The sequence below is a fragment of the Neovison vison genome, chromosome 1 (genome assembly GCF_020171115.1).
Source record: "Neovison vison isolate M4711 chromosome 1, ASM_NN_V1, whole genome shotgun sequence".
Classification (NCBI taxonomy): domain Eukaryota; kingdom Metazoa; phylum Chordata; class Mammalia; order Carnivora; family Mustelidae; genus Neogale; species Neogale vison.
In genome coordinates, this window is record NC_058091.1 from 167,284,608 (window position 1) to 167,295,778 (window position 11,171).

The window sequence follows — 11,171 nt, forward strand, 5'->3', positions numbered from 1 at the left end:
TTTTTCTATTTAACAAAGATTTTTATTTATTTATTTGACAGACAGATCACAAGTAGACAGAGGTCACAAGTAGGCAGAGAGGCAGGCAGAGAGAGAGAGAGAGAGAGAGAGAGAGAGAGAGGAGGAAGCAGGCTCCCCGCTGAGCAGAGAGCCCCGATGTGGGGCTCGATCTCAGGACCCCGAGATCATGACCTGTGCAGAAGGCAGAGGCTTTAACCCACTGAGCCACCCAAGCGCCCCGTCCTTTTTTTTTTTTTTTTTTAACGTGGCTATCAAAACACTAAAAATTGCACAAGTACCTTGCGTGGCATTTCCCCTGGCCAGTGCCGCTCTCCAGGTCGGGTCTGGCGAGCTGGGACCCCCCCCTCCCCGTCTGTTTTGACCCCGCCGTTACCACAGCACCCAGAACAAAGCTCGGCACTGATGAATACATGTGGAGCAAACAGCTGGCCCGAACTCCCCCGCCCCGAAGGCCCCCTCAAGCTCACCTTTCAGCCCGTGTTTGAGGCAGTGCTCCATCACTACGAAGAACTGCTGCAAGGGGGCATGGTCCGCATCCAGGCTGCGGCCCAGGCTCAGGGCGGACTGCAGCAAGACTTTGACGCTAAGTTTCATCATGTGCATCAAGTTGGCACGCTCCTCCATCATCTGGCACCTGGAAGCTGTGGGGGCACAAACAGGGACAGCCTAGTCAGTGGACTGAGGGTGATCCGGGGTGAGGAGGCTGGAAGATCCGCCTGGCGCGGGGCCAGGCGATCAGCTCCGAGCGCGGACGTGTGGTTGGACAGATAAATGGACTTCGTAGTCAACCGGCCTCTGAACCCAGGAGGTCACGGCTGCACCTGTGCAGCCTGAGCAGCCTGAGCCGCGGGTCAGTCTCGGGAGACCTCTCCCAGGCGGCTCCGCGCGTTGCCAGGGCGACGGCTCTACTAAGACTCGTCGCGATTGGCGTTTTCCACACCTTTTCGACCAATGGAAGGGGGCATACTCCAGGAAGCCCCGCCCCCAAGTGTTCCTCCCCTGGCCATTCCGATTGGACGGACTCAGTCAGAGGCCACGCCCACGAAGCTCACGGGCGCCATTTTGCGTTCTCGGCGCGGGTGGCCTTCTGCGGAGCCTCCCTAGACGGCTTTCTGAGCCTGTTCCTTTGTCCGACGGTGTCAACCCAAGTGCGTTTGGGAAAGCCTCTGCCCCTGAGCTCCAAACTCAAATTCTCACTGCCTAGCTTTAGCCCACAGTGGGTGGGCAATGCGAGTTCGATGCTTTTTTGTGGTATGTGAAACCGCGACAATCAGAACTCAGCTACGTTTCCATTTCAACTCCTATTAACGCTGTCTTGGTTTTGAGAGTAAAAAGTTTGTGGGCCGTCGGCATCAGATACCCATGACAAATGTTTGCCACGTGTCCCCCTCATGCCAGAAAGCTGCCAGCCTAGAAATGAAAAATGCATACTCCACGCGATTAACCGCGTCCTGGCGGAAAAAACCATCCCGCGCACGCCCCTCCGCACCCGCCCAACGTCTAGTCTGAAACATTGGCCGGCCAGATGGTGGTGGTGGTGGGGTGGGGATCGTAGTGGCTTTTCATGTTTATTGTCTCCTTGGATTCGATGAATCCTTGTGATCTGTATATTCTGTATAAATTAATATTGATACTAATCCTTTGCTTATAGCTGTTTGATTTCACGGTCATTGATTAATACGACCATAAAGATAGTTTAAAAGAGGGCACACATGGAGAGCTGAATCGAGAAGTACTGTATTATGGTGAACTGATAATAAAGGTGTTAAGTAAACATTACTGAGACCTGAGACAGCCTGGGACTAAAAATTCTAAAAAGTCTCAGACACCCACAAAGACAGCTACTGGGAAAGAAAAGTTGGGAACATTTCATCAGAGGAAAATGGGTTGATTAAAGGGGTAGGGGCGGTATCATTATTTTTAAATTTAGAATCCTGTATATTAAACGTATAAATTTGAAAGCATTAATGAGCGGGAGGATCGGCATAGAAAAGAAAAATTGTAAAAGCCTCATCACGAGGAGGGAGAAACCCTAAACGGACCAATAAAGACCTGCAATCTGCAAAGATTGACTGCTCAAGAAGCCACCACACCCAGGTCTGCAAACCACCGCTCTGCAGATCCAGGATTATGCGGAGCCAGGATTTCGCGGCGCCCAGCAAGCCCAAATGTTTGCGGGAGATGCGTTTCCAGCCCCCGAGGTTTCACCCTCTGAAACAGGGCTTCAGCCAACTCTATTTTCACCTCATTTTGTACTTTCTAATTAAGTTCCTTCCAGCTTATCTCTTACGTCCCTGCAAGAGCCTGCGGGCCAGGCGTCCCCTGATGGGAACCAAACTACCATATGGACTGTTCTGAGCCAGCAAGACTTCGTGTGTGACTGACCCCAAGACAAGGATGGACGCGGCTTTACTGCCCACCGGCTTGTACTCACCGACCTCTGCCCCCACATTTTCCTTACAGAAATCTAGAGTATTTTCAGCACTTTGTAGCCCACCTTTGAGATGCTACTCCCCCTCACGGCAGTAAATTCGTTTCTTGGCTCACCACCCCTCCTCTCTCCGCCAGTGGCTGAACCTGGTCTGTTTGGGACCGCTGCCCCCCACCCCCAAGGTGCTCTTGCATTCCTGCAGCCTGGTTACAGATTCACTCCCTATCCCACATCTTCCTCTTGATGTGCCTGATGACGGCGCAGAAGGCAAGCCGAGGACAGGACACAAGCTCATACCCTTTCCCCAGCAGGCTACCCCCCCTCCCCGACCCCACGGTGTGTGCGGCATTCCTCAGACACTCCTGGCTGCCCTAAAACTAAGGAAAGGGAAAAAAAATGGTTAACTGATAAAGATCACATCCTTTATAGGACAGGGGTCTCCTCGATCAGTTTACCACTGTCCTAGATATTTACAAGACAAAAGCATCCTGTTACTAACAGCCTAATATCCAGAGACCCAAAGACTCAATTTCCTGGAGCCCTAACATCACCCTCTCCTCCGTGGCAATGTGGGAAACAAAGGCAAAAGGGAATGTAAATAAAATTAAATTTCCTCATTACCCGTAGCCCCACTGACAAACACTAGAGGCAGGCACAGTCTAACACTCCTCCGGGAAACTCCCAACTGTCTCAACACCAATGCTTTCCTACAGGGAAAAGCAACCTTAGTTTGACAATAGCAAGGCCTGCAGTATCCCGAGTCTTCTTTAGCATATGTTAGTCCTTTTGGACACCTCCCTTTGTCCTCCCCCGCCCCCACCCCACATATGTTTCAGCCACTCCGCACAGCCCCAGTGCCGCAGCTCTTTCAGCCTACCTGTCCTGTCCCATGAAAGATCACCTTTTTGCACCAAAGGCATCTCAAGAATTCTTTCATGGCTGTTGGCTCCAGGCCTCACCAACGACGCTACTCAAAACCACATCACACCCACTTGGGGTCCAGGGAGTCCCACACAGCCAAGTGGAGATTAAGCCTCCTTTGATGATTCAAGTCACCCAAAACATGAAAGCCTTCCAACCTCTTGTTGCTTTATTGTACTTAGTTAAGGAAAGCTGGTCTTGAAGCAGGGGGACGGTTTCTAGCTCTCTGCTGGCTAGCCTGAATTCAGAAAATTAAACACTTTTTTCTCCCACAGATATATGTAATTAATCAGCCCATCTCAATACTCCTCCCTGAGATGCACCATTAACTTGAAGGATGTGTTCCATAAATTAGATGGGCTCTAATAAATTACAGCTCCATGTTTTTTAAGAAAATGGATTTGAAGTACACATAAATTAAATCCTTTTGTCAAAAAATACTGTGTTGGCAAATGAAATAAGCAACATTCACGTGTCGCCAACTGTTCTGAGTGTTCTGTGTTAAAAAGGGTAGCTACTGAAAGAATTACAAGTATAATTTCCATTTGATAAGTCTTGGTAAAGGCTTTTTCGGGGGGACATTTTGAGGCTGGGAAATTTAATATGATTGGGTAGCATCTTTTTGAAAGTCAGGTGATTTTCATTTGTTTTAAACAAAAATAAAGGAACAAAAAATAATTTTTGACAATAGATCAATGTGACTTGGGGCATATAACTTGGAAGGGATTCAAAAGCTTGACAACGTTACTAAAACAAAACTATCCATTTCTATTTCCTGTTTATATGAACCAGGATTCTCTATTAAAAAAAAACAAACCAGGTGTTGGGAAAATTGGACAGCCACATGCAGAAAAATGAAATTGGACCATTTCCTTACACCACACACGAAAATAGATTAAAATGGATGAAGGGCCTCAATGTGAGAAAGGAATCCACCAAAATCCTTGAGGAGAACACAGGCAGCAACCTCTTCGACCTCAGCTGCAGCAACATCTTCCTAGGAACATCGCCAAAGGCAAGGGAAGCAAGGGCAAAAATGAACTATTGGGATTTTATCAAGATCAAAAGCTTTTGCACAGCAAAGGAAACAGTTAACAAAACCAAAAGACAACTGACAGAATGGGAGAAGATATTTGCAAACGTTATCAGATAAAGGACTAGTGTCCAAAATCTATAAAGAACTTAGCAAACTCAACACCCAAATAACAAATAATCCAATCAAGAAATGGGCAGAAGCCATGAACAGACATTTCTGCAAAGAAGACATCCAGATGGCCAACAGACACATGAAAAAGTGCTCCATATCACTCAGCATCAGGGAAATACAAATCAAAACCACAATGAGATATCACCTCACACCAGTCAAAATGGCTAAAATTAACAAGTCAGGAAATGACAGATGCTGGCGAGGATGTGGAGAAAGGGGAACCCTCCTACACTGTTGGTGGGAATGCAAGCTGGTGCAACCTCTCTGGAACATGGAGGTTCCTCAAAATGTTGAAAATAGAACTACCCTATGACCCAGCAATTGCACTACTGGGTATTTACCCTAAAGATACAAACGTAGTGATCCAAAGGGGCACGTGCACCCGAATGTTTATAGCAGCAATGTCTATAATAGCCAAACTACGGAAAGAACCTAGATGTGCATCAACAGATGAATGGATAATGAAGATGCGGTATATATACACAATGGAATACTATGCAGCCATCAAAAGAAATGAAATCTTGCCATTTGCGACGACGTGGATGGAATTAGAGGGTATCATGCTTAGCAAAGTAAGTCAAGCAGAGAAAGACAACTATCATATGATCTCCCTGATATGAGGAAGTGGAGATGCAACGTGGGGGGTTAAGGGGGTAGGAGAAGAATAAATGAAACAAGATGGGATTGGGAGGGAGACAAATAAGTGACTCTTAATCTCACAAAACAGAGGGTTGCTGGGGGGAGGGGGGTTGGGGGAAAGGGGGTGGGGTTATGGACATTGGGGAGGGTATGTGCTATGGTGAGTGCTGTGAAGTGTGTAAACCTGGTGATTCACATACCTGTACCCCGGGAGATAAAAATATATGTTTATAAAAAATAAAAAATTAAAAAGGAAAAAAAACAAACAAAAAATGGGAATAAAATTGATACTGAGTCCCATCACATTTTATCTTTAAATCATATATGTTCATCTCTGGATATATGCTAACGAAAAAACCAAAGCAGCCCATTAAGAGAAACAATAACAAGAAAAGTTTATAGTATTTATGTATAAAAGTTATATCCTTATGTCAACTTTGTATTTCTTATTTTAATAATTCATTCCACAAGAAAAATTTTATAAGATAGAGCTTTAGTTACAAAAAAAGTTTATTGAATTTTACTTTTTTTTTCAAGGAGTAAGGGAAAATGTACAGTTTAAAGGGGCGCCTGGCTGGCTCAGTTGGTAGAGCATGCGACTGGATCTTGGGTTTGGTTTGAGTTGCACACTGGGTGTAGAGATTACGCAAAAGAAAAATCTTTTTTAGGGGCGCCTGGGTGGCTCAGTGGGTTAAAGCCTCTGCCTTCGGCTTGGGTCATGATCCCAGGGTCCTGGGATCGAGCCCCGAGTCGGGCTCTCTGCTCGGCGGGGAGCCTGCTTTCCCCTCTCTCTCTGCCTGCCTCTCTGCTACTTGTGATCTGTCTGTCAAATAAATAAAATCTTAAAAAAAAAAGTAAAGTTTTCAAATAACTTATTTATATTTAAGATGGATGGTAGTACTTACCAAATCATTTAGGTATTTACATACAACTTAAAAAATGATGTAATGCTTTTATTTTAAAAAGCTAATATTAAAAAAATAATAAAAAAATAAAAAAAAATAAAAAGCTAATATTTACAGTATACCAGAAAACAAACTTTAAAATTATGATGAAGAATTTTATGTTAACCTTAAAAGCTGATGACTTCTTGTAGGGGGTCATGTGAGCAAAAAACATGAAGACTAGTGTTTTAGGTCACCAGAAGTAGGTGGCAGTGGCTTCTATTGATGTAGGAAAGACGTTGGGGTTCAGAGTCAATGGCCAGGAAAGAATTCCTGATCCATCTTTGATGCAAAATGGTGGTTTTATTAAAACATGGGAACAGAACCCATGGGCACTGGGGTTTTCTACACTTTTAAGTTGGGAGGGGATTAGGGATAGTGTAAGTTTGTAAGGAATTTTAGAAGCAAGGTTTCCAGGACCTTGAGTGGGCTAGCTGTTTTTGGGAAAAGGTCATTTATTACCATCTTAGTCATGAGACTCTTCAGATGTATATCATGGGCTATATGCTTGGGAGGATGATTGCCAACACGTATCTTGGGTGGGGGTGGGAGCGGGTAGACAAAAACGAAGCTTCCAAAGGAATTTTTGTATTTTAAAGTAGACTTACAGGACAGGGGGTTGGGTTAAGACAGTCTTTTGTCCTTAGCAGAGTATCAACATTGAGACAGCAGAGTTCCTAGAAGAATGTCACTGGACCTGTTTCAAGGACTTGTCTATGGGCTTCAGGTAGGAAGGAAATTTAATTTTTCTTTGTTCCCCACATCACTATCACCGTTCCTGGGTACATGGCTGTGTACTGCAGTCATCCCACACATCCCTCTGCTCCATGACTCACCTGTTCCCATCCATGCTCAATTTAGAGAGCTATGGAATGGATCTTTGAGCCATTCCATCTCTCAAGTTTACTGGCTTTGTGACTTTGGCCAAGCTATTCACCTCTCTAAGCTTCATTAATAATAGCTCAGCATGGGGCGCCTAGGTGGCATAGTCATTAAGGGTCTGCCTCTGGCTCAGGTCAAGATCCCCGGGTCGTGGGATTGAGTCCCGCATCAGGCTCCTTGCTCAGCGGGGAACCTGCTTCTCCCTCTCCTCCCCACTTGCTAGCTCTCTCACATCTCTCTCTCAAATAAACAAGATCTTAAAAAAAAAAAAAAAAATAGCCCAGCACATCAGAACACACACAGGACATCACCAAGTTCTATAATTCCTAAATTGCCAAACAAATGGTCTATCCAGGGATCTCAATCTTGACTGTTGTGCAGGGGCCAGGCCTGGAACAGAAATGAGGGCTATTGTGGGAGGATGAGCTGGAGGGTACCAGGGCCCCATGAATATCCAGGGAGCAACCCTGCTAAGTATCACCCTCTGGTGAGAGGGAATGCTGGTCAACAGTGTCCGATGCAGAGTTTTCAGAAGCTGGATGTCTGAATTTCTATGTAAAGCCTGCTCACTAGCTAAAAAAAAAAAAAAAAAATTGCTTTTTTTTAATGTTATTTTTTTAAAAGATTTTATTTTTTTGTCAGAAAGAGAGAGAGTATGCATGAGCAAGGGGAGTAGCAGGCAGAGGGAGAAGCAGGCTCTCCGAGGAGCAGGAAGCCTGATGTGGGACTCGATCCCAGGACCCCGGGATCATGACCTGAGCCAAAAGCAGACACTTAACCATCTGAGCTGCCCAGGTGTCCCAAAATTTGCTTTAATGCTTTTACACTGTGCAGCATCTAAAATGACCAGGAGCACCTTGGTGGCTCAGTTGATTGACCCGCTGCCTTCGGTTCGGGTCATGATCCTGGAGTCCTGGTATCAAGTCCTGAGTTGGGCTTCCGGCTCCACAGGGAGTCTGCTTCTTCCTCTGACCTTCTCCCCTCTCACGTTCACTCTTTCTCTCTCTCAAATAAATTAATAAAGTCTTTAAAAAAAGAAAATTATATAAGATGCAATGACCAGACACAAACAGCTCACAGCTTGTTGTCACCTTTACATATAGAGGTACAGAGAGTGAGTACACTGGATGGGGAGTGGGCCATAGGGTTTTTTGTTGTTGTTGTTGTTGTTGGGTTCTCAATTATAGAGGAGTAAGGAGATTCTTGATAAATCTGAGTTTTATTTTTGAGTAGCCCTTTGGTGTCTTGAAGGATCTTACAATACAATATTCCCCTCTGTGGACAAGGAGGAAAACTTTAACACTTTCCTGTCAGGAATTTTCACTTAGCATCTCAGGGGCTAACGTGAGTTCAGCAACATAACTGGGAAAACATTACTGTGGTTCATTGTGAAACGAGCTGCACTGGCTGTGGAGGGCCACTTGGACATATGGAGAATCAAGTTTCCCAAGGAAGAAGAACAGAGAAAGGCATAACACATACCCCCTGTCTGATGGGAAGGAAATATATATCTGAATAATTCTAAAATGGGAGAATGCCCTTGAGACGCCTGGGTGGCTCAGTTGTTAAGCATCTGCCTCCAGCTCAGGTCCTGATCCTCCTGGGATCGAGCCCTACATCGGGCTCCCTTCTCGGCGGGAAGCCCGCTTCTCGCTCTCCCAATCCCCTTGCTTGTGTTCCCTCTCTCACTATATCTCTATCAAATAAATAAAATCTTAAAACAAAACAAAAACCAACGAAGATAACAAGGATAAAGTGTACAGCACCTCTGAGTACCCAGGTGACCACCTGGATCAAAGCCTGCACTGATGCATAGCAGGAAGCCAGTCCTGCTACCACCCAGGGTTATTCTGAAGGTTAAATGAATTAATGCAGGCACAGATCTAAGACTAATACCTGGCATCTAGTAGGTGAACAAATATTTATTATTAATTATTCTGTGCTGGTGCTATTTTAGGCACTAGCATGGCATTTTTCAGTGAACAGCTCACATTATTTGCTTGCTACACAATCTCGGAGGCCTCTACTTCACCCTATGCCTTGACTTTCGGGACTCGCCGCCAATGGCTGGTTCTCAATCAAACACCCACAGGTGTGTGCAAAGGCAGTGAAACAGTGGAAACTAGAATTCTGTGTGTACAGGCTGCCTCACTGCCTGCTAGTCCTACTTGCCACTGCCAGAATCTCAAAACAAGTCCGTGTGTAAACCTTTCTCCACTCACTACTCCATCTTCACCACCGAAATTCTCACAATTCACAATGCTGTGTCAGCGAGGACTTCTAGGCAGCAAAGACACTGGTGGGAGGGAATCAAGAAACCTCAAAGACACATTATGGTTCTTAGCACTACAGTCTTCCATCACCTCTGCCCCACAGCACTCTATGAAGACGGAACTGAATTTTTCATTTTTTTTTTTAAAGACTTTATTTATTTGACACAGAGAGAGAGAGACTTCGAGAGAGGTAATACAAGGAGGAGAAGTGGGAGAGGGAGAACCAGGCTTCCTGCGGAGCAGGGAGTCTGATGCAGGGCTGGATCCCAGAAGACTGGGATCATGACCTGAGCCCAAAGGCAGGCAGAAGATTAAGGACTGAGCCACCCAGGCGCCCCGGAATTTTAAATTTTAACATTTGAACATCACATGCGTGTCGTGGCTACTCTATTGGTGAGCACAGCTCTCAGTATCTGGCTTTACAGGGCTTTCCAAGTCACACTCTTAATATCATCATTTAGTATTTCCATTATTTCCATTCTTCTAACATGCTGAAACTCTATTCCAGGTAACAAGGGCTGAAAAGAACTAGAAGAGCTCACGGGTGAATCAAAAAACTACTGCACATCCTGAGAAACGCGGTGACTGGCGCGCCTCACCCAAAAGACTTGGCGGCTCCGCTCGCCTGGAACCACCGCCTCCTGACTTCCACCTCGGAGCTTGCACTCCTGGGTGGGCGGGGACAGCCCAGGCGCGAGCCGACCTGGCATCTGGAGATTCGCGGCAGACAGCGGAACTGCATTCAGTTCTTGAGGACTTTTAAACTCCTACCCTTACTTCAAGTCCCCCACCAGGAGTCAGGACATTGTCTGGGGCACCCAATTACAAGGGTCGGCTAGGGGAACCGCCCCAATCTCAGCCCGTGCAAACCCGCGCATTTACCCTGACTCGGCTTGGACGAAAAGCGCACGAGTACGGACGCGTGCTAACAGGTTGGTTCTGAGCAACTCGTCTGACAGGCTGCGAAGGTTCGATGACCTCGCCAGTCGGGCTCCCACAACCAAACGGCCACCTGTCCCGCGGACGCGCGCGGGGCGTGCCCGGCCGCAGCCTACCTGCGCGCGCCGCGCCGTCCGTGCCGCTGTCCGCGCCGCCTAGCCCCGCGGCCGCGCGCAGCGCGCTCCCGCAACTCGCCGACAGGTTGCCGGTGGCCTTTCGCGCCAGGGTCAGGATGGGCGCCGACCACCCCTCCGGCCCAGTCCGCGGCTTAGCTGCGCTGCGCAGTTCGCCAGGGCTGGGCAGCTGGCTCCGGTCCACGATCTCGAACTCTTCTCCCGGCTCGGGTCCCGGCTCCCGCCCCGCCGGGCAGCCGTCTTCCCCGTCGGCCATGTTAGCCGCGTCACGTGGCCGCGACGGGCGGAGGACTCGGCGCGGGCGGGCGCGCGGGCGGGCGCGCGGGTGGGCGCGCGGGCGGGCGGCGGGTTCGGCGTGGGCGGGAAGAGTTTTTTTTTTTCCCCTGTTCGCAAAGTTCTCCTTTCCTCTTCACCACTCTATCCCCTCCTTTCTTTAGCCTCCAAAAGGTTCAGGAAAGTCATAACAACAAATCGTAACATAAGACACACCCATATTCCCACCAGTAGGGAAGACTCGTGTCCAGAAAATTACTCTTGGGCTTGCCCGCTTCCCCCCCACCGGGGTTGCCCGCAGCCTGGCTTGGAACACAGCCCCCTAGGCTTTAGTTTCGGCGTGACTCAATTTCCTCTTTTTGATTTTAATTTCATGATGTGCTTTTTCTACTTCGCCTCTTTCCGGCAGCACGCTTCAGAGCAAGCCCTAGAAGGGCGGCTGAGGGAACTGGGACAGGCGAGGCAGAAATCAGGATTAAAAAATATATATATTTTAATTAGTTTACT

The 11,171-nt window shown here is 47.3% G+C and overlaps 1 protein-coding gene across 2 annotated transcripts in view; it reads right to left on the reverse strand.

Annotated features, from left to right (window-relative positions):
• RUFY1 (RUN and FYVE domain containing 1) overlaps positions 1–10,617 on the reverse strand; it is a 62,420-nt gene extending 51,803 nt beyond the window's left edge. Inside the window, exons 1-2 of one of the 2 annotated variants that reach the window (XM_044262592.1) lie at positions 10,374–10,617; positions 489–662 (exon numbers count right to left, since the gene is read on the reverse strand). In XM_044262592.1, the coding sequence (XP_044118527.1) occupies positions 489–648 (160 nt within the window). In that variant the 5' untranslated portion in view covers positions 649–662; positions 10,374–10,617. Of the gene's footprint in view, positions 1–488; positions 868–10,373 lie in introns of those variants that run through there. The other variant, XM_044262602.1, reaches the window with a different exon arrangement.
• Between the last annotated feature and the right edge of the window lie 554 nt (positions 10,618–11,171).